We start from the raw sequence: 24,399 nt of genomic DNA on the forward strand, positions 1-24,399 counted from the left end.
ATTTATATAAGAGTGACTCACTACCAGTGAGTGTATAGACATTGTTGAGCTAGACTGACCAATGGTCAAACTCAGCATGCAGCAGCTTCCTATGTTCCTATAAGGAGAGACTTGCAGGATCAGATCTGGCCCAGCATCCTGTTATCACAGTGGCTTATGAGAAGCTCTCTGAAGCCACCAAAGCGGAGGACAGACATTACATCAAGAGAGGACTCCAAAAGTACATTGCTCAGCCACTCTGCATCCCAGCTTCACAAATGAGCTGGCAGAGCTGCCATGCCAGTGAAATGAATGTGTCTGTTTTGTCTCTCCCTTGCCGTTCCATTTTTGGCTGCCGTCCCCACTTCCTCCTTGTGCTGGGGAAAGTTAGCAAACTAATGTGTGTGCCTTGGTGCACGTGACAGGATGCTTTTCATCTCAAGCACTGGGATGTGGAGGAGAGTTGGAGCTACAGCAAGGAAGCAATGGAGCAAGCCTGGACCAATTTTTGCTGTTATGGTTACCCTGTCACCTCAGTTGTGATGCTGGGAAGGACCCGCTGAGTTTGCTGCGCTTGGTTTGCACCTGGTCCCCCCCCCCAAATGATTAACATTGAAAATCAGGATGAGTAATAAAGGTGGTTTTCAAAGTAATAAAGTAATAATAATAATAAATCGCAAAGTGCTCCAGTCACAAAGCAACAGAACTCAGGTGCCCTAGCATTCTTACAGGTAAAATGGAACTTGGAGAAGCCTCTGAACAGTGTGCTGTGGGTTGCGGAGATGCACAGATTATTGGTTCACAGAATCACAGAACTGTGGAGTTGAAAGGGACCATGAGGGTCATCTAGTCCAACCCCCCTGAAATGCAGGAAACTTTTGCCCAATGTGGGGCTCAAAGACACGACCCTGAGATTAACAGTCTCATGCTCTGACAACTGAGCCATCTCAGCCAGCACTTCCAATTAGAGAATTTCAGGCAGCAAGGCCTAAGGCAATAATGGGGAACCTATGCCCCACCCCCGATATTGCTGGACTCCAACTCCTACCATCCCTGACCATTGGGCCATGCTGGCTGGTGCTGATGTGAGTTGATGTCCAGGAATATGGGGCAACAAGTTCCCCAACTAATCTTGGCCCTCTTTGAAACAGCTAGCAGAGTAGACAGCTCTGATAATGCAATGGTTGGATCCAGTTTTTTTAAAAAAGCTTTGCATTTCTTATCCCATTGGAGTTATCATTTATTTATGTCTCCTTATGATCTCAGAACTCTGCCCTGGGAAAACTGATGGGAAGTATGGTTAAAGTGGACAACCAGATGGCTGTGGGAAGCAGGAGCTGAGCGCAACCACACTCTGCCCACCTGCGATTCCCACTAACTGGTATTCAGAGGCATACTGTCTCAGACCGTGGAGGTGGAATATGGGGAGGGGGGAATGTGTGTAATGGAGTATCCCAGAAAAAGATACGACTGGCTGAAACCCTGAAGAGGAGGACTCCACACTACAACATTCTGTTGCAGGTTCCATTTGTACATAATGAATGCACATATATGCCATACTGTTTAAAGCATAGGCAGCCTAAACAAACTGAACTGGAGTAAGATAAAACAAGTAAGGGGAAGAGCTATGTTACAGGTCTGTACCTGGCCCAGGGAAACACTATTTAGGTACTGGTGCACAGACGTACACACACACACACACACACACACACACACACTGCAATAAGCTCCCTAATTAATTACACATTGCACAGCCATCTCCTCTTGCAATTCTGAGTCCTAATAAGTTCACCAGCATGGACGTGCCAGGGCTTTTCTTCTCACCTAGCAAAACATCACTGATCCTTGAAAAACCAGGGAGAAGTTTTGGCTACAACATCAGGGCACAGAGTTCTTTTTAGCCCCAGGCTATACCACACCCACACAGTATAAATATACCGTGGTGGAAAAAGAATGCTTGTAACAAGCTAGAACAAAGCCTATCCTCATGAACTTGGTTAATGCTTACCTATAATCATAAGCAAGTTGTCATCATTCCCTCTTTTCCCCATTTAAGTCTTTGCACAAACGTAGCCAAAATGGCACCACCCGTGCTCAAGAGGGATGTATCCGCAGGCTCAGGGTAACCTGGAGGTTTGTGAGAATATGGGCTTTTCTCAAGGGTTTCTTTTGCACTAACAGCCAATGAAGACTGTGCATCCTTAGGGGCCATTGGAATGCTGATTTCTGGGAGGGAGAATTGAAAACTGGGTGGGAGGCAGAAAGAAATGGCTTGTGTTGGAGAAGGGCATGGCTGATTGACAAACACTGAACAGGAACAGTCTCTGCTGCAGTATTTGTTATGGGTCCGACTTGTGTAGCATTATAATCTACAAAGCAGGTTATGATCAGATGTGTGATGAAGGCTGCACAAATCAAACATGGGCCTATTATAAATCTATAACAGTCTGAAACTGATGCATATACAACAAAAAGGCAGAGAAATGCATTTCTGAAACTTGCTGATGACAACTTTGGTTGGCATTGAAGTAAATTTCACTCAGGGTAAATTAATGGATCTAAAATAGTCATTTTACATTTATTTCAATGGGTCTGCTCTGCTTTCAATGAGATAAATGCAGTTGAACGCCACTCTTTGTTATTACCATTTGAGCCGTAATGTAAAACACAAAAATCCAAGGTGAACAAACTATAAATAATAACACTATATTGTCCAGCCTATGTGTTGACAAAAGCTGATGGTTATAATGCCAATGGCTGCATTTGAAATATTTATTATGAACAATAAATACAGCATTATTATTTACTGTTTGATCACCTTGACTTTTGTGTTTTGCCTTGTGGTTTACAGAGATATTTTCTCTTTATTTGGGTTTGTTATTTGAGCAGGCAAGCCTTACAAAATGGCACATTTACTTCTGCAGGGGTAACAGAGTCTCCCTCCCCTTTCCTAGGCTAGGAACAGCGCCCAGAAGTGCATTGCAGGGGGCTGAACCCTATGGATCCCTTCCAACTCTACAATTCTATGATCTAAGTTGTGTGTTGCAAACAATGCTATATCTATATAACCAATTCTATATCTCTCTCTGTGTGTACAGCTAAATATAAAGAAGGATCTGCTCACAGAACAAGCAAATTAAAAGTACTGGAACACATGAAGACATATCCAAGGACTTCCTGAGAGATATAAGGGAAAGGGAAGAGAGAGAGAAAATGCAAGTGCAAAAATATTACAGAGATTACACGCTATAACCCCTGTAAAATATATTCTGATATTTTAAAATATATTTCCATGACCCTGAAAAATGCCTATTAGATGCAGTATCACTATAAGTCTAAGATGCATATCTAAGTTAGGTCATTAGAAATAGTATAACTGCTACCTAATAGTTACACTACAAATGAGACTCAAATTCAATCTCATTCAGATTTGAACAAGTCACTTATTTGAGAGCAAGGCTCCGACTCCCACCAGCTTAGCCAGCAGGGCCAATAGGTAGGGCAGATGGGAACTGGGGGTTAACAGCATCTGGAGGGTCATCCAGCTTCCCCATTCCTGATTTAAAGATTGTACTTGCCGTACTGCATCATAAGCTGGTAAAATGGTATGGGGGGAAATTGAAATTTCTCGGCTTCTTCAGCTGCTCATGTTCCAATGTGACATATACCACCATCTACCGGCGATGCCCTTCTGCATTCTATTTAGGGCAAATAGGCCAGTTGCTATGCAAAATAATAAATGGGCTGAAACCTCTTATTTTAAATGGCAAAGTTCAAAACCAGTATTCAAAAACATTGCCCTCTCCCAGGACACTGTGAAAGTAGCCTTAGAGTGTCCATCCTGCAGCAAAGGAACTTCAAAGTGAGAAGGCAACATGAAACTACCGAATTACAATACATCAAAAGGGTCAATGCTATGCTACGGCTTGTGGGCTGATTTTTTTTATTTTAAAAAATCATATTATGCGTGTTACTTGGCTTACCAATGCCAGGATACCTGTGTTATCAACAACTATTTTGCAGACCTACCACTCTTGAATTCCTAATTATTCATTTTCCTCTGACCTCACTGTTCATAACCGCATATATACCTGTAACAGGATAGCACTTCATATATCTAAAGAAGTAGAAAGCCGTCCATGAAAGCTTATGTTGTAGTAAATGTGTTTATCTTTAAGGTGAAACAAGACTCTTTGTTCTTTTTGCGGCAGCAAACCAACACAGCTACCCTTCTGGAAATGGTTTCCAAAAGGATTTTATTTCAGCGAACTAAGCCACGACGATACATTGCCAGGCTCTTGCAGCAGATTCTAAACCAGCTGCAAAAAGGCAATCCACTTAAAAGGAGTCAAATCACATTCTATAAATGGCAATCACTATTGAAACAAAAGAAAAGAATACTTTGCATTGCTGCAAAAGGGTTGATACAAAAATCATTTGCATTCCTTGCGCTTAGTCCTTAAAAAAAGATTGTTTTGTGTGTGCGTGCAAGGGAGGGAGAGATTAACCCCCTCTTTTGAAGTCTCAAAGCAAGGCATACTGGTATTAAACGTTAAAAAAATACCAACACTACACCAACAGCTAAACACTAGTAAATAAGACAGTATAAGAGAAAAAATAAAATTATGTGTTTTACTAATAGCTGATTCTGCACAGGGCTAAAGAACAGGAAGCAAAAATAAATCCATCCAGTTCTCCCCCACCCCCCTGACCTATTTTCATCAGTTAACAAAGCAGGCACACCTTTCAATATCAGTTTTTCATTCCAACTAGGGTTTTGGTTTTTTTGTTTTTACTCACCAATTGCTTTCAGAAACCCCAGCCAATGCTTCCGTATACTAAGCCTCATCTTTCCAGATGCTTCAGCAAAAATAAATAGCAATCTCCATCTGAACCTGCACCGCGCAGTGACAATTCTGCTCAAAAAGCTGTAAGTATGGAGATCTCACATCACGCAGCAGCAGCAGCAGCAGCAGCAAGACAGGCTTGAAGCCACATAAATGAGGGATGGACAGGCTACGAGGCTCACACCAGAAAACAAACGTTTTTTGAAAAGCGCTGCCTTCTAATTCCAGACTGCATTATGCTAACTGTGAAAACAAAAGCAGCCACAAACTGCACACACAGCCCAATGCCTCTTGCTGCAGTGAAAGAGTTCCTCTGTCACAGTGTTTCTTTAAATAATGATAATAATAATCGGGAACTAGAAAATACATTAAAAACAAAAGTACTATATCAGGCAGTGCCTCACCCACTGTAATCTTTTATAGTAATTTCTGCAGGCAGGGATGGGCAAACACATCTTGCACGTAAAGGCAAGGGCTGCAATCCTGCCTACGGTTATATGGAGAGAAGTTCCATTGATTTTAGTGGGATTTGCCCACACATAACTCTGTGGTCAGGATTGCATTCTAGAAGAACAAAAGGAATACTGAGCGCTGGCAGCGACAGCAACAAAAATAAGCTTTGAACTTACTAATTAAGAGTCAATGCAGTACTTTATAGACCTACGTGCTACCGGAGAACTAAGATTTGTTAACTTACCAGAATCTATAAACATTTTGCTGCTATTCAGATGGATTCAGGAAGGCTGCATCCTTGCAAATACATCCCAGCGAGGAACAGTGAATGGAATCTGCCCCAGCCTCTGTTTCACTCGCTGACATACAGATGGTTTTCAAAGCCATGCCTCACAACAGCTGGCTTGTTTTTGCCTTCTCATGTGACTGACAAGTTCATACAAGCACTGTCAACTTTAACCTCAGTGACAGAAGGCTCAGCTTGTTTTATACGTTACATCACCAGAAATTATTGACCTTCGGCAGAAAAGGTTGTAGACTTCAAAGCTTTGTGTTCTTTTTTAACCCCTCAAAAAAGAATTTTGCAAATGCACTGTTGTGAGTTCCGTTGTTTTTATTATTATTAAGCATTCTAGTGTCATAAACAATAGTGTGGAACCTGCAGAAAACATATTATTGTGCTTGCTTAATTATTGCCGAACTGTGACAGGTACAAGGAAGGTATCTTTTATAATTGCCTTCAAAATCTCACACACTGCCCTGCAAATTACACCTTCACACTTTTTGGGTTTGGTAAACAAACAAACAAACAATGGAAGCTATCTTGCACACAGACACAGACACAGACACCAGTTTGACCAAAGATGAGAGAGCCACACAAAAAATTGAACACGTGGAATGTCAGAAACAATGGCTCTATCATGTTACCTTCACATCTCAGGGTGAGGGGGATATCTGTGCACAGCCTTAGTAAAGTGCCCCTGCTGTCAAAATTTAAGACCTTCAGTAGGTTTACAGGAACTAAAGGGTTTGTTCATATTTGTGGCACAAATAAACATTCTGTGTATCTTTAAAAACAAAGCAAAAAAAAAAAAAAAGGTTTGCAATAACCTTTGAGGCTACAAACCATTCTTAGCCATTCACCAGAAAGAAAGGGATGTGCAAGCAGTTCAGTGCCACCAGATATATGTCTGATGAAAGCATGGTGTGTGAACAGGGTCAGAAACGATGCACAAGCTTGTTCCCCATAAGAAGAGCCCTGGTGGATCACACCAAAGGCCTGTGCAGTCCAGCATGCTCTTTCCTACAGTAGCCAACCAGTTGCCAATGGGATGCTGAGCAGAGAACATGAGGGCAAGAAACACTCTCCTCTGGAAAGCATCCCAACGTGGTCTAGGAAGTCACTTCATTGATGCCTGGGTTTGTAGGTTGCAACCTTAGTCACAAATTGTGTGTACATATACCGCACAATGTAATTTTATGTTTTATGAAATAAAATTATTTACTTATTTGTTTACTTATAAAGTATTTCGGCAAATCTGCCTAACCAGCATTCGTAAGTCACGAGGATAGTCAGAAATGGTAAAAGTAAAAAAGCTTAAGAAGTGGCCACCTTGTGAGCCCTTCATATAATTTCTGTTGCACAGCTTGATAAATTTCTTCTAACTATTCACACATTGGGTAAGATAAGTTACCCTGCATTATTTACTTGGCAACATGAAAAAGGGGGTGGGTGGGAGAAGATATTATTATTGTTGTTGTTGTTATTATTATTGTTATTATTATTGTTATTATTATTATTATTATTATTATTATTATTATTATTAAAATTAAAATACTACATCTCTCAGTTTGGCAGTGCAATTTTGAAGTTTAAGAATACAGACTTGCAAACAACTTTTAATCCGTATATGATAAATGAAATCTTATTATTAATGAAGTTGCATTAAGTTTTATTTTTATTCAACTAAAAAACTTGTAAATAAAGTAGATCATAGTTCTTGCTCTTGCAAACTGGGTCACAGGTATGACTGCAACTCAGTTCACCTCCTGCTACTTTGTATGGAGAGGGTTATAATAGCATAAACCAGAAACATGTTATAAATGTACACCCTTTTAGTGACTTCTTTGACTAGCCTGAGCCCAACTGATAATCTTTCTCTCCAAGAACTTCGCCACCACATATACGCACAAACTTGCCACCTCGCTGCTGCAACCTGCCTGTGGCAGCATGGCAGGCCTGCACAACAAACTAGATTTTTTTTCTCAGAAGCCAGAGAGATTTCCATGCTTTGCATTAATCACAGTGTAAATATAACAAAACAAATAACACCGCTGGTTCCAGGACTCTTATAAATTAACGATTTGTAGCTTACTGATAAAAAGGTAAATGTAAACACAAAATGTCCATGTTCTCTCGAAGTCTGTTAATATTTCAGAGACTGAGAGGTTTTTGTTTCCCATGCACACTTCCAGATTACAATGGGCAAGTTCCAATCTAGCATGTCAATACCACTTTTCTACAGATGAACGAAAAATGTCCTTCAAACGTGGGCCAAATACAGAAAAAAATTAGCTTTGTTTCTTTTTAAAAAAATGTACATGTTAAAGTGACTTCAGTATGTGTAGAAATTTCATTATATTAAAGTAGGTAGACTTCAGTCTTGTATATTTAAGCCCCACTTCTAAAAAAATACTGTGAACAAACTACATATTTTTTCAACTAGGTGGTCACTAAACAGTTACATGCCAAATGTTGAAAGAAAGCTTGATTTTAGAAGATTTGGTGTCTCTCTTTTAGGCTCACTGAAGTGGGTGTGGAAGCAGTAAAAGGAGTCCTACACTAAACAACTAAGAACACCAATGTCCCATATGTATTTTATCAATGGCTATTATTATTAAATTTATTACCCATCCTTCAGCTGGGATGGGTTATAACAATTTAAAGTTCAGAATTGAGTACTGTACAGCCAAAGGAATGGGTTTATTAAAAAATAAAACTTATAATAAAGTACTGCATGAGAATGTTAAACGTGCAACCCATTTCAGGATTTTAAAAATATGCTTTCAGTGCACATGTATGCATATATAAAAGGTCCCTGAAAAATACATTGACTTCCATTATATCCCATGTTTTTTTGTGTCTGGTCACAGTTTCCTCAGTTTGCTGCTGTTTCTTTCATGCAGCGGATACAACTAGGTCAAACAGACCTGAGCTAGGGATAGGTGAGTACGTCAATTTTGGTTTCTTTCAGTTTTTCATTCTTCCAGTATATCCAAGTATGCAGCCATGCTCTGAGGGCACACTTCCAATACCAAATCTGCCTATGCTTCCTATTTTGCTCCAACATACTGTGGTGGCCATAATGCCATAGTGAAGAGCAGGAAAACACTTTTGTGTACTTATGTGTGCTAAAAATGACAAAAATGGGGCCACTTTCCAAGGGCTGTGACAACAGTTCTCAAACTCGTCTCCCTGGAATAACCTACTTTTAGTCTTCTCAGATAGCAACAATTAGCTAAAATGCACACACACACACACAAATCTCCAAGCCTACTAAGCAATTTTTGTCCTGTCCATCAACAGGACATAGTCAAAGCTCCTTGTATGCGAAGGGATCAAGTGACACAAGGCTGCCCATGCCAATGTTTTAAGCCAAAATGAATAACGTGACCCAGTAAAGAAAACACAAACAATCAGGCACCTCCTCTTATGAATGAACTATCCATTGTTCCATTCTTAAAAGCACTTTCGCTGAAAGCACTTAATGCATTCCCCAGAAATACAGTTCAGTGCCAAACCTACATTGGCTATAAAGTACATTCTACACGTTTCTCTCTCTCCCCCAAGGCATGGTATGGAGGCACGAGGCTATCACCTTGCTGAATCTAAGTAGGTCTCAGTCTGGTCAATGCCTGGATACCTGCTGAGGACCACCAACATACTACCAAGGATTCCATGATTGAAAAAGATGAGATATAAACAAACAAAACATGTGATAAAAGAGTTAACACTCCCCCAGGAATAGTATGTGAGGGGTTCAAAGGCACCTACAAGCAATCCTAACCATGTCTATCCAGAAATTAGTCCTGTTGAATTCAATAGGATTTATTGCCAGGTAAATGGGATTATAGGAATGCAGCCTGGAGTCTTATGTGGATGTAAACAGCTCTAACATATATGCAAGAAATATCTGAGAATTACCTCTGTAGTATTACTATACTCTTAACAGAAGTGATTTTCTTTATGCTTGAGAAATAAAGGCATATCACATAGATGAAGAATATTAAAAGCAAAAACAAAAAGACTATTAAAAGCAAGTTCTTTTAATAGTTTCAACTCCTGCTGGATAAAATTAAGCTAACCATATTCTGCAGTATATGCCAATAAGCCCTGCACACAGAAACACATAAAACTGCTTACCTTAAATCGCAGCTCCTTTCACCAGATCTTGCTGGAGAGCACGTAAGATGTTCGTCTTCCCTTTTATTTTCTGCATGTCTCCTTGCTTCAGCTGATGCTTCCTGAAAAAAGGTTTCATAACATAGTAAAGCACCAAATCATCAAGTTTCAGTCTGCAGAAAAATATATTATTACACACCCCTTCATTTGTGGGTTTGTTTAGAGTCCATAATGTATCCACTCTTATGCTGATTTGGCTTAAAGCACAATAGTATATTCCATGCAACCTCTCAGTTGGCTTTACAATCCTTGTTCTCAAGTTACTAATTCATCTGACTGCTCTAGAAAGGAACAACTTTTTTTCACTTTGGCAAAAACTTGCTACTTGCAAGCATTTTAGGACTCTCAAGAACTGTGTGCGTGCACAAATGGGTGTGTTTTGGCACATGCACACAGGAAAGAGGATATATATATATATATAGACACCCCAACTTTTACACGGGAAGACACCCGAGGACACCAAAACCTGCATTCCTGTACCCGTGAAAATCTACGAAAGCATATATATATATATATATATATATGAATGACATTTCTTTTAAAAGTAGTTAAGACATGGAGCTTTTAGAACTTAATTATCTTAAAAATGCTAAATAACTAAACTTGCAAAAGATGGGTGTACAAGACACCTTGTACAAGAAAGCTATTGCCAGCTACACGTATCTGTGCGCTTACAGCTTCCACACAGAACATACCAAAGGTCTGCTGTCCACAGCTACATCCTATGCTACAACTACATCTGCCCCAAGGCAGATCCAGAATAAAAAATGACACCACCACCTGTCACCTAGTTCCCAGCTAAACACATTCCCATTATCCTCATTGATGAGCTACAGTCCATTCCAGATACTTCCCTCTCAAAGGCCTGGAATGGTATGTCCTTGTCCACAGATAGCATTCTCAGCCAATCTAAACCAGCTACTAATCAGCAACAGCAGACCATATATGAACACTCACAAACAAGGACTAGACCCTGAAACCAACCCAGGTATCAAGCTGTCTCTATATCTGGAAAGTTCTCTGTTGAACTGATGAGCAGGTCTGAGGAGCCAAACAGGAAACAACTTTATTAAAGGACTATGTACATCAGGCTTTCTGTCCTTTAGCTACCTTCTCACTTTGCTTCTAGCCCTGCTTCCTGCTTGGGCCTAACTAACTAAGGCAGACACGGGAGGTGCCCTTAAAGGTACACTCCCTTACAATATCCATCCTGGCAACACTATTGCTGGTCCTAAAAATATCAGCTATGCAACATCAGCTGCTTGTTCACCTGTCCATGTTCTAGGGTTGCATATGCTGTCATCTGCCACCATAGGAACATAAAAGCTGGTACATAGTTAGACCACTGGCCCATACAGCCCAGTATCGCTGACACTGCCTTGCTTGTTCAGAATCCGCTGTTTAATAATTTAATTTTGCAACCCCAATTTTTTGTATTACTGGAGGAGAAAAAGTTCTCACATTATGCATAATCTTATATACCTCTGTCATTACTCCCAATCAGTTATAGTTTTCCTGGACTAAAAAGTCACAAACTCTTTAGCTTTTCCTTGCAGGAAAGGTGCACCGACTCCTTGATTGTTACGGTTGCCCTTATCCGAAGTTCTGCAATACCCAGAACTATACACCATATTCCAAAAATGGCCATGCATAGATTCTCATCAACTCGTCATGATAATGGACCTAAATTGTCTCTACTATGGAATTTTCACTGCTACTGTAATTGTTTTCATTAAGTTATACACCATTATCAGTTAAATTAGGCCTGCCAGTTCATTGTCTGTGAAGTAAGGTCATGTCTGTTCCAATATGCCTAAGATTACATACTTAACACTGAGCTTCATGTGCCATTTTGTTGCCCAAAAGCAAAGCTTAGAGAAATTCTTTTGGGCCTATTTAATTTGCCTGGCACTTTACCGTCCTGAATAATTTGGAGTCATTCTGGCTACCGCAATGCTCACCCTTGACTCCAGATCATTTATTAATGAATTAAATAGTACCAATCAAAATACAGGCCCTTGAAGGATCCTGCTGCTCACTTTACCCTATCGGAAGTACTGTCCATTTATCCCTACCCTTTGGTTTCTGTTATGTGACCAATTATAGACTAGCAAGATGATCTGTCCTCTTATTCCAAGACTGATATTAATCAGAAACCTTTGGTGAGGAATTCTGTGAAAAAGTAGATAACGCCTATCAATACAATTCCTGTTTGGCTGGTAAGCCAAACTGATATTTGTAGACCCTTTGGTATGTTTGTAAGCATACAGCAGGCTGTAAAATTAAATGAAAATGAAAAGCAATCATGAATCTCCTAGACTGCTGTCAGTTGGTCCTGTTAATCGCTTGGTCTTAAACATTTTGTTCTCTCCAAGGCAAAACATTTAAGGATAGGAGTAAAAGTGCCCTTTACCTGTTTGTAGAAATCTGTGGAAGGTGATGACCTGGACCGTTCATGTGTATATGGAGATTTCTCAAGCTGCTCATGGCCAGCATCAAGGATGTTGTCAGCTGAATGGTATCTTCCCGAGTTCCGAGTTTCTATAGGTTTCCTCTGCTCCTTCCATGATGCCTGGTATTCTGCGAAAGTTTCCAACCTAGGAGATTGTCCAGATTTTGCTTTGCGGCCACTGTAATGGACACTCTCTTTGGGTCTACTGCGTGCACCAACCATATTCTCGACTCCAAAAGAAGCTGACCTCATCCTCCTTTCATACCATGACCCTTCAATCTCACCTTCGTAAGAATTGGTATGAGGATCATTAGGAGTCTGTACTTCTGGCCGACCATAAGGTGTATGTCTTTGTGAAGATTTTTGGTAGGCAGGCTTGCTCGTTTCTTCAAAGAACTTCCACCTATCTGCAAAAGAACCCAAAGCTTCCTCAGAAGTAGTTGGACGACGGCGTGGCCGGTAGTCATCATCTGACACCCCCACTTCATTTATCTTCTCGGGCTCAGAATAAGATTTCAATTTTTGTTCCGTTGTGAACCTCTTCCTAGCTCCAATGCGAGAAACGTGGTGAATGTTACTACCAGGTGAAGTCTGTTTAGAAGACTGCCTAGCCCCAAGAAAGCCTGCCTCGTCTTCAGAGACAAGAGCCAGTGGAGAAGAGTTATAATTATTTGTCTTCCGGTCTGGAAGATAATCCGCAGAACTGGGCTCCAGGTCCCTTCGCTGGAAAGAGGTGGCCTTCAAGACCCTGGCCTGGGCCTCTTTCAGATTGTCTTTGTATACATTAGTAAAAGAACTTTCTGATGAGGAGTTTATCTTTTCTGCTGAATCGGGTTTCCAGTTCTCAGCATACTCTTCGGTCTCACTTGACCCCGCTAAGACAGCTGTGCTTTTGCTTTTCTGTAACTTTGCTCTTTTCATCTGGATCTCGTTTCTCAGTGTGGTAGCAAAACGATCACTCCTCCGTGTGTTTTTGCCCAGGTTAGCATCAAATGCAGGCTGCTTAGTAATCTCCGCTTCAGCAGCAGGATCAGCCTGGCTTTTCCCTTCCTGAGCTAAAGAGTGCAACATTGGGGTCTTCTGAGGAGAAATTTTGTAGCTCTCTTCTTGACTCCACTTGAAATCTTTTGGAGGAGCTTTACTGGTGGGCACTAAGGCACATTCCCGCCCATATTCCCGTTCACAGTAACTATCATGGTTCTCCTCAAAGTTCTTGGCTTGCACTGGCTTTTCAGGGAAACTTACCTTTCTAGATTCTTCCATTACAATTGTTCTAACATCCTCTCCTTTATTAACTATGTAATGACTGCTCTTTTCACATACATCTAGAGAAGGCTCAACAGGCTGCTGAGGTAGACAGTATTTGGGACTTTGGATCATTGTAGTCATAGCAGGACTCTCCTGTGGTCCAGAGGAAGCGTGGTTCCCTATGCCAGTATTCCGACATTCATCTTTGAGTAGTGGTCTCGAGTTTCCCTGAACAGACTGTTTCACTGTCACACAGTAATAGCGGCTTAGCCCTGTGTTGTCCATTTTCTCCTCAGCACTCATGTCAGAAGAAGTGGCAGCAGAAGCAGTACTATCAAGTATCCTGGCGTGGTTTGGATGACAGCTACGTTTGTCAGTGGGTCTTTCTTGAATGCCAGCATAAGTGGAGAGGTGCCGCTGCTCTTTAGGTGACGCAGAGACTTTTGCGTTCCGAAAGAAAGTGCTTTCATCACTGTACTGGCGCTGGTGATGGTGGCCATAAGTGGACTGTGCAAATCGAACGTCCGTGCTGGACAGAGATGATTGCAGCCTGCTGAAATTTCCTATGATGTTGTTGTTAACCCTGTCCCCGGCAGAAGACAAACCACAATCCAGACTGAGATCGGATCTGTAGACTGGTTTGCTGCTCTGCCTACCTTCGGAGGCCCTGTCGACTGCTCTGGCATCTCTCTTTTGTTGCTCTACAGTTTCGGCACTCCAGTCACTCTTGGCTTGCAGCCTGTGCTGGACGTCAAAGTGCTGGGTGCTCTGAATACCCTCTGAATAAGGAGCAGCATGGGATCTCTCGTGACTTTTGGTGGCAGCAAAGCTATCACTACGAAGAGGTGGTGGTGGTGGTGGAGGGGAGGGAGACTTTTTCTTCTCTGGGACATACCACACAGGCCCAAAATTTGATCTTCCGGACCCAGAATACTTTGAATCAGAATGATCTTCCAGCCGGGGGCTCCTGTTGTTTTCATACTGTGGTGCTTGAGGTGCAAAGCAGGTAGTTTTATCATCTAATCCTCCATTATCACTTAGATACGAGGCAGCCTTGCTATTTCCTGATTTTGGGGTTTCCCAGTGACCCAACTTGTACCCCGCATTCTCAACTGAGGCAGCATCTGCACTGGTCAATGTGTGGTCAGGTGTGCTAGAGCTAGTAGAGAAAGAGCCATAGGCAGAATCCCTTTTGCTGGGATTCCCCAAGTGGTCAATACTACTGTTGGATTTTGCAGAAGACATCTGTCCATATTGATACACCTGGGGTGTGTGATCCCAGCTGTCCATGCTTCCAGCAGAACTGAACTGGTCTGAGGTGCGATGGAGATTTGACTGGTCCCATGAGCTTGACAGATCATGGGAAGAGGAGCTGTAGCAAAATATGAAAAGGGCTTTCATCAATATAGCACCAACAAAACCCATACTCTCTGCTGGTAGAAACAGCCATACCAGATAATATTACAAAAATGCAAACATTATAAAATCAAAATGCAAATATTATAAAATCAAAGTACACTGTTTCTGTACTTTACATATGCTGCTGCCCTTTCCCCCACCCCTATATGCTGTTAAATATGTATTCTGTCTTATAGCTGTATATGAGACAAGCAGAAAATAAGTTTTTAGACTCTTGTTTTTCACAAGGATTGAATTGTGGAATTTATTCCATCGTGAGTATTTTGACACTGCTGCTTATTATGTATTGCTTATGTGCTTGTTGTATAGAATCACAGAATGTAAGAGTTGGGAAATATTATGTTATGTGTTTGCATTTTGGTGTTTTTGCCACTGAGCTGTAAACTATCCTGTGACTTTTTGATGAAGGGGTGTGTGGGTGTGGGTGTGTACACACACACAGACACACACACACACACACACACACACACACACACACACACGTAAAATCTGCATAGTGTATGAGTCCAACAGAATGCCCAGTGGAGTCTCCATTGCCCCAGGCCCTAACAGGGAACCCTTGACATGGGCTTAGTGATGTCTCCACATTATCTCCCTACTCCCAGGTTGTCCCTAAGGAAAGTCAAAACAAGTTGAAGTTCCCACGCAGCCAGGACCCATCTGTGAATATAAAGTCCATGACAGGTTTTCATTCTACTTTATAATAAGTGTCAATGAGAGCATCTGAAGAGTATATAACAAAAGCATTTTTAAAAATAAAATTAAATATGTGATTAGGCACAGAGGAAACTGTTTCTGAAGCCATCCAGCATACTGGACAACAAGATCTATAGAAACATAGGGGCGGGTTAAGTGTTCAAAACAACTAAGCAGCTTTATTTTGAAAGTTTGAATTTGTATTATGAACACAAGCAGTAAATGGTAGCAAATGTCTAAAGGCCACTTAATGCTCTTCTTTTTAAAAGTAAAAGCATGAAACATTTAAGATTACATTACTTAGTACTCCAATAAAACTGAATCAAGTACCACTTTAGGGCCATGAATGGCAAGTATACTTTTCCCAGGTTGTTGGTTTTTTTTTTTTGGTTTTTTTTTTTTTTTTTTGTAAATTAAAAGTCTGCATATTCTGAGACATGTTTTACATGCCACCAAAACAAAGAAGCAAATGGAATGCAAGGTCTGTGGCTAAAGGAATGCTTTGTGAGAGCTTGTAACCAGATCATGGTATACCTGGATTACAGAGAGACATTTTACCACCTGAACTAAGATGTAATTTTTTTTATCCCCAAAATAGTTCTCATACAACTCATTACTGAGAAGCATTCAGTGACTGAACAGGCGACGATGTGCCCTACCCAATTCTTTTTAATTGCTACATAGCAAGCAGAGATGTAATTAGAGAAAGCAATTGCATGACAATTCTTTAGGCATACACAGAGTGTGTTTTCCTCTTAAATAATTGCTTTGTTATAGGAGATTTGGTTTCTTACTCCTTCTATTGCGTTTTAGTACTTTTAAGGGGCTTTTACACACCTGAAAACTGACGCCTGAAGAAAGGCCGAGAGAAAAGAAAAGAAAACCTGCCGGAAGAACCTGTAGTTCACTCTATTTACTTAGCTGCATAATGGAAAATACCCTGCAGACTAAGGGCCATCAAGCCCTTGTTATATCTAAGTTCCCTCATTACACAACTCGCTTCGTGCACAAAGACAAACTTAAAATAAAACCGTGCATTGCTGGCCATTTTAAGATAAGGAACAAACCAAGGCAAGCAATTATTTTCTTACCGTTGGAGCTGGATGCATGTTAATTTTAAACAGGAACTCACCTTGCATGATACCGAGAGTGCCAGGAAGCACAGGGATTGGTTGAGGAGAGCCGTGACGTGGCTGTCTCAGGGTGACTCTCTGTGAATTTGGTCGCATGCCAGGAGTGGGGCCTGCAGGCTAGATCATTCTTTCTGGAATGAGAAAGGAAAAACATAGGCATTTACTGCATATATTTTTTAAGCAATCAACCTCAGACCTAATTAACAAATGCAGTAAGTAGGCTCAGGTTACAGAGCAGTGTCTGCTGCTCTAGGAAATCACCTTTGAAAAGAATCCAGGTGCTTTGAAAAAAAAAAAAAAGCACTTGAAATACAGACAGTGAGTCAAAGCCTGGAATGTTTCATCTCTGCGAGGCAGATAAAAGCACTTACTGATTATCTGTGAAATCCCTTATAATATAGACGCATACCGTCTATAACAATTAAGTCTTGTATAATTGCATGGAAGTACAGAAATGAGGAATTTTGTGTTTGAGCAACTCTCATTTTTGAAACCAGAGTAGGTGTGGTTCAGTGACAATGGCCAGGAACTCTGATCCAGATTCAAATACCTGTTCATTAAGAGAGACAACGTAATGTAAAAAAAAAAAACAACAGAGGGTGCTCCCCACATTTCTCAGTAGTGCTGCCCAGTTTTGCCAGTCAACTGGCACAAAAGCTTCCTGAGCTATCAAGCACTGGTTCGAGAAGCGAGCCTTAGGCCTCCCTGTCAACCTTGCCATTCCCTATTGCCATCTTCTCATCCAGTAAATGGAGAAAGTTATCAAACTGTCCTGCATCTGTCTGCTTGAAATAGCGCAGCATCCAATTCAGAGGTCAGCATCACTGACAAGCACCTTATGAGGTCGATACACCAGCAGGGGCCTGAAGCCAACCATCCCACCTTGCTCCTGCTTACTACACCCCTTTTCAAGCATGCAAAAAGTGACAATAGTCCAGAGAAGGAGCCCCTATCCTCTCCTTGTGAGCCTAAGAAGAGAGTGGGCTCACAGGGAGAAGCCAAGCAAATGGTTAGTGGTGACAGCAGCAGGGAGTTCCTCAATGGCATCTTGCCCAATGGCTTCCTAAAATCTTGGGCGCCAGCAGTGTTCCACCAGTTTTAGGCACCTGGTTGCAAAGCTTTGTTGGGCGTGTAGAAAGAGGAGAGGCAGGGAGGGAGGTTCAAGATCAGCTACCTGCTCTGGTCACTTGACTGTTCTGTTGTGAAATCTGTCACAAAGGACCATGGGGCCTGTTTTCACATGGTGGTTGTCTCTCAACCCATGTGCATAAAGAAGCCAGCATCAGAATCCAATATGCTGAAGCAACAGTTGTCTATTTTAGCTAAATGGCTTGAAAGCTAATTGCTTCAGGGGTTCACACAGCTTGGCATGTGTGGGAACCAACACTGTAGCAGTTGCATGAGGTTGAATAGCCTGTGTGGACATGCTATTCTGTAAGAGCAATGCCATTTCTTAAAAAAACACATGTCCAAGTCCTTCATAAATCCAACTACCCACACAATGCTGCCAACTTAATGCTATCATGGAGTTCTGCACATGCAAATCTAATCCCACAAATTCAATGATAATTGTTGTGGCTGTCTCCACAGTTAGCTGATGAATCATGCAATTGTCTAGTTTAAAAACAGTAGCCTCACAGTGGAATCCCATGCATGTCTATTTAGAAGCCCCTTTGAAATTCAATGGAACTTACTTTCTGATAAGTGATAATTGGTACGATGGCAGTTTAACAACAAACTGTTTATTTGTTTGTTGTTTGCTTGATATATATGCATGGAACCAGAATGGTTTGTACAAAATGTGAATGAAACATGAGACTACAGAACGACTACATGGCCAGATGCTTATCATGGAGAAATGTGGGAATGGAGGATTTCAGAATGGATTCCTGGATTACTGAGAAGGGTTTTTCTATTAGGAGAAGGGATAGGGAATGCTGTCTTTGTGGAACCAACACCATACCTCATGGAGCTTCTCAAGATCTTCGTAAGATAGCTCCTGGCCACATGAACATCACTTTCAGACGGCATTTTCTGTGTTACAATATCCACCACCAAATTCATCTTCCTGAGCCGTCAGGGAAGCAGAGGAGGAACACAGTAGACCAGAAATTCTCAGACTTTTCCATAGTGAGTCTCACCCCACATTAGAAAGAAAAGAAAAAAGCAAGCTGACTGACAGTCCTTGCTCTCATTCCGTGATTGTGAGCAAGGAAAGACAGAGAACATGGTCATGCTAGTCTGCAGAGGAACACTAGAGTAGCATAAAGCCCACTAGAAAGAGAAATTTGCCTAAACCCATTTGAAAACCATGGGGATAGAAACAAAGCAAAACAGAGAAGAGAGATTTGGGGTTTTGCTTCTTTCTGTGGATGAATTTTGGATTTTTTTAAATTAAAAAACAACAACCCCACACTGCATGTTTCTGAAATACTATGTGAATGCTTTCGGTTTTGTTAGTACATTGTTATAGGCTGCTATATAGGAGAGGATTGGTTTACATTAATGTATCATGCCAACATGCTAGTTACTGAGAAGAGCCGTTGCTTTTAAAATTGAAAAGACCCCTTCAATCATTGATTCCTCTTTGCATTTTAGACCACTGTAAATAGGCTATCCAACACAGAAATTAATCCCAAATCCCTTGGTGCAAGCAGAAAGAAGTCTGAAAAGAGAAAGAGCAAGATATTAACAAAAATTATACTGCTAGAGTGAAATACTTTGCAGGCGACTAGAGTAGTTAGTATTTCCTACAATTCTGCTGCATAAACTATAAGTGACAGAATGAGAGCACCTGAACCCAGAAAGAAACTCTGTTACTAACAGCAATAGTAATACTGTAACAGCCTTCCTTCGTGTTCCTAACCCTAAACAGATATGATACACCTATGAAGTCGTCCGAGAGAGAAGGAAAGCTAAAGTTAAGATTTGAGGGGACAAGACAATGAAGGAAAATATTTCGGCGTATTTTTTACGCCGGGGAGATCACACTTCATAGCAAGTCTTCAAATTTTTACTGCATGAGGTTATCTTTATTAACACGTTCAGTGAAATCTATTTCTCCCCCCACCCTGCCCCAGTATTATAAGAGCTGAAACATAGTAGAGTTTTCTGACACAGAAAGCTAGAAGCTCTGTTCCTGACTACACTTAAAGAGAGTGCCTTCACTATGGCATCTATGTATGCATTTGTATAGTTATACAGTGGTACCTCGCAAGACGAATGCCTCGTAAGACGAAAAAAGGCGCAAGACGAAAGAGTTTTTCGATTTTTGAGTTGCTTTGCAAGACGATTTTCCCTATGGGCTTGCTTCGCAAGATGAAAACGTCTTGCGAGTTTGTTTCCTTTTTCTTACGTCCCAGGCACTGCGCGGCCGCGCGGATGGATCAGCGCTGGCGGGAGCCTCGTTTGTGGGCACCGCCTCCGCCGCCTCTCCCTTCCAAATCCTGCGCGCAGCGCCCGTACAGGATAGCCAGCACCAGCAGCGCCAAAAGCAGCGCGGCCAAGAGCAGCGCCAGCAGCGCGGCGGACTTTTTGCCCACGTAGAAGCCCAAGCGCAACTTGACGGTCATGGTGGCCGGTTGAAAGCGAGGGGGGAGCCTGAGCGACTGAGGAAGAAATTCAGCACAGGATCCGTGCTTCGCAAGACAAAAAAAATCGCAAGACGAAACAACTCGCGGAACGAATTAATTTCGTCTTGCGAGGTACCACTCTAAGCATTATTTGCATAGTGTCCCAAAGTGTATTATGCACATAAACGGAGTGAAACAAAATAAACAGGAATTACATACAGGTATTATATATTCTTGTCCCCTCAATAAACACACAGACACACACATACACAATCCCACCAACCCACCAGCAATACTTGCAAATTTAATGACATACTACTGCCAAAATAGAACTGGACAACAAATGTAACCAGTTGCTTTGCGGGATGACTTTTGAACCCACCCACTGGCCTCCTAAAACATGTTTCAGTTTTGAAAAATAAACAATAAACAGTCTTGAAAAATAAACAATAAACACACACACACACACATACACAGGGTGAGCCCGTGGATACAGAGTACACATGTTCCATGGGGCCTCTTTTAAAAGACTCACCCTGTAGATGTATGTACCTGGATATTTTAAATGGCAGGTGGTGCACACACACAATGGAATATCTATCTATCTATCTATCTATCTATCTATCTATCTATCTATCTATCTATCATCTATCTATCTATCTATCTATCTATCTATCACAATATACTTATGTGACAATGTCGTTCTACAGATATTTTGTTTTTGAGAAAGTGGCCAATGTTTTGAACAATAAGTTTATGCTCCTTTCCCCTGAAATACATAGCTGTATGCTTGTATGTTATGTTTGTGCTCATATAGTATTGGATGATACTGACCTAAGTCATATTCAAAGTATTACTTAAATCTATTGATTTTATTGGGTTTACTCTGGTATGAATTAGTTGGACATCACCCACTGTATATCTCTGTATGTTTGTACTGTATTCAAAAGGTGGTGGTTGTTTTGTTTTTTTAAGCTCACACTTTGCAATGAGACCCAGCTAAAATCTAAAATATGTGACACTGCTTTCAGTGGTGGTTGTCACCAATGGAAGCTAAGGCAGTGAAAAAACTTAATATGGACCTTGACTGGCCAAAATATTCTGAAATTTTAGAACAAGAGGGTGAAAAGCTAAAAATTCAGAGTTATGATAAGCTAAAGCATAGAGTTCGAGATTGGTTGCACTACCATCAGATAAATGAGACATTTAAGCAAGACAGGAAATTAGGATTCCAGAAGGAGAGGTCAAAGTTAGAAACAGAACTGTTAGAACCCAATACTAAGAATTTGTCTAGAATGTATAACTTGCTGCTGAAATGGAATACACAAGAAGAAACGGTTAAATCAGCTATGATTAAATGGGCACAGGATATAGGTCATGACATCATGTTTGCTGACTGGGAACAGTTATGGACCACTGGTATTAAGTTTACGGCATGTAGTGCCTTAAAAGAGAACATAATGAAAATGATATATAGGTGGTACATGACCCCAGTCAAGCTTGCAAAGATTTACCATTTGCCCAATAACAATTGCTGGAAATGCAATGAGTCGGAAGGAACCTTCTACCACCTTTGGTGGACCTGCCCAAGGATTAAAGCCTACTGGGAAATGATCTATAATGAAATTAAGAAAGTCCTTAAGTGGACGTTTTTAAAGAAACCGGAAGCTTTCCTCTTGGGCATGGTGGGCCAATTGGTACCAAAGAAGGACAGGACATTCTTTATGTATGCAACTACAGCGGCAAGAATTCTTTTAGCAAAGTATTGGAAGACGCAAGAACTACCTACTCTGGAAGAACGGCAGACAAAGGTGACCGAATTTATGGGACTGGCAGAGATGACTGGCAGAATCCGTGACCAGAGGAAAGAGGCGGTGGAAGAGGACTGGAAAAAATTTAAAGTATATCTTAAAAACTGCTGCAAAATTGAGGACTGTTAAGATGTTAAGGGGTGAGAAACAGAGAATTACAGCTGTAAATAATAATTTTATGGAAACTTAAAGAGAACCAATAGAAAAATTGATTAAAGGGTTGCTAAAAAATCTTTTGGAATAAGGATGCAGTGAAAAGGAGGTATGGGGAAGTCATGTTTTATGTTTATTTGTTTTTTCTGTGTTGTGTTTGTTTTCTTTTTTCTTGTTTATTGTTGTGAAAACTAATAAAAATTATTTTTTTTTTAAAAAAAAGAGAGACCCAGCTAAAATCTAAAATATGTGACACTGCTTTCAATGGGACTTAGAGTTGTGACTAAGCCTGGCATATGACAGCTGCCACTTAACATTTTTGCTAGGATATTTACCAATTCCAAGAGATTTGGTAACATTGCTGCTCAGATTTATTTTCATCTCACGCAGCAGTTTCGTGCTGTGACACAAACTCAATATGAACTTACTGATGGGATGATAAATTTAGAAAAGAAAAGACATGCTGACAAGGAACGAGAATTTTCAATTCATCGTTCTTTTATTCAAGAAAAGCATTCCCACCCTCTTTTTATAAGGTGACAGCAATTGCTTGCCACTCACATTTAGAGCAAAATTCCTCCCTCTACTGGCTACTTCCTCTACAAAATCAGCACCACTTGGAAAAAAAAGAAATGCCAGCTAGAAAATGAGGAGACAAGAACAAATCAGTTTCTAAGTCTTTCTATACTGAAATGTCTCTCTGCTGATCTAACTCCTCACTGATTCAGACAGAATTACATTATGATGCTACTCTTCCTGTATGGTAATTCCACACTGACAAAATCTGTTGCTTTTTATCTTCAAGCTACTACCCTGAATGCTCCTCACAATAACTGTCCCAAGTTTGGACGCATCACCGTCAAGCATATACAGTGGTACCTCGGGTTACATACGCTTCAGGTTATAGACTCCGCTAACCCAGAAATAGGGCTTCAGGTTAAGAACTTTGCTTCAGGATAAGAACAGAAATTGTGCTCTGGCGGCGTGGCGGCAGCAGCAGGAGGCCCCATTAGCTAAAGTGGTGCTTCAGGTTAAGAACAGTTTCAGGTTAAGTATGGCCCTCTGGAACGAATTAAGTACTTAACCTGAGGTACCACTGTACCAACAAAAATATTATTCTATGGTGCGTCTTAGGACCTTACCTGCTGCCAAGAAAACATGCAATTGAGGATTCAAAATAATGCAGTGGGAAAATAATAATGCAGTGGGAAAATAATGCAGTGGGAAAATGCAGTGGTATTACAGCCACATATAATGCATGAATGAAATGTGTTATCAAATGATTCCAGTTTTACGCAGCACAGGTCTGCATTTTTTCGACTTCTGAAGTCTCAGGTAAAAAGTGGAACAATTTCCCACGGGATAAGATTCTTGGGATTCTTGATCTGGGAATTTTCCCAATCACCAACACTTATGCAATTTTATCAAGTTATTGTAACACAGTCTAGGCTGGTAAGAGATGACATTCATCATTATTATCCCTTCAAGAAACACTTCATGCTGCCTGTTCCTTTTAGCTGGTATACAGTGAAGAACTATTTGCTTCATCATACAACAACATCGCTGTACTTTCCTTAACTGTTCCAGGTACTTCATGAGCATTCTCTCCATAATCCTTTGAACAAAACCCCACGAAAAAAAGTCAGTACCACTGCTGCCTGATTATAGATGGTAAGGCACGCTTTGGGAAATGGCAGCTTGCCCGAAGTCACCCAGGAAACTGCTGAGATGGACCATGCTTGAGACTTCTGCCTCAAAGTTCTTGCTCTTAACCACCAAACAAATTCTGAAATTTCTGATTCAGCTATATCTACTCTCCTCAATCAATAAGACTTCGGCCACCAATTTAATTACTCCAAATTAGCTGCTCCTTTTAATGCAACCACACACTGTTAGATCAATTATATTTTCACCATGGAAGTCAAGTTCTCTGCTAATTTGAAAACAAATATGAACTCCATGTACCTCCAGTCAAACTGAGGTCCTTAACTGATATTTAGTCCTGGAGACCAATACAGCCACTCAGGATATGTGTACTCTAACCAATATATTTGCTCCCCATCATCCCCCTTCTCCAGTGCTAGAAAAAGTACGTCACATGAACTTATGGTGGCAAAAGTACTGGGAGAATTAACTGTGGAACTGCATCACAGATGCTTCTTTCCATCTCTGCT

General features: G+C 40.9%; 1 protein-coding gene and 1 long non-coding RNA gene across 5 annotated transcripts in view; one reads left to right on the forward strand and one right to left on the reverse strand.

Moving 5' to 3' along the window:
- Window positions 1-24,399, forward strand: part of LOC309340199 — a 186,286-nt gene that overhangs the window by 74,800 nt on the left and 87,087 nt on the right. The gene's annotated exons all lie outside the window — the stretch shown is intronic.
- Window positions 1-24,399, reverse strand: part of SHROOM2 (shroom family member 2) — a 104,548-nt gene that overhangs the window by 17,928 nt on the left and 62,221 nt on the right. For 3 of the 4 annotated variants that reach the window (XM_081858655.1, XM_081858654.1, XM_081858656.1), the window contains exons 3-6: window positions 18,653-18,757; window positions 16,689-16,820; window positions 12,155-14,813; window positions 9,703-9,803 (exon numbers count right to left, since the gene is read on the reverse strand). In XM_081858655.1, the coding sequence (XP_081714781.1) occupies window positions 9,703-9,803; window positions 12,155-14,813; window positions 16,689-16,820; window positions 18,653-18,757 (2,997 nt within the window). The remainder of the gene's footprint in view (window positions 1-9,702; window positions 9,804-12,154; window positions 14,814-16,688; window positions 16,821-18,652; window positions 18,758-24,399) is intronic. The other variant, XM_081858657.1, reaches the window with a different exon arrangement.

Source organism: Podarcis erhardii (genome assembly GCF_964252035.2).
Source record: "Podarcis erhardii genome assembly, chromosome: 4".
Taxonomy (NCBI): Eukaryota; Metazoa; Chordata; class Lepidosauria; order Squamata; family Lacertidae; genus Podarcis; species Podarcis erhardii.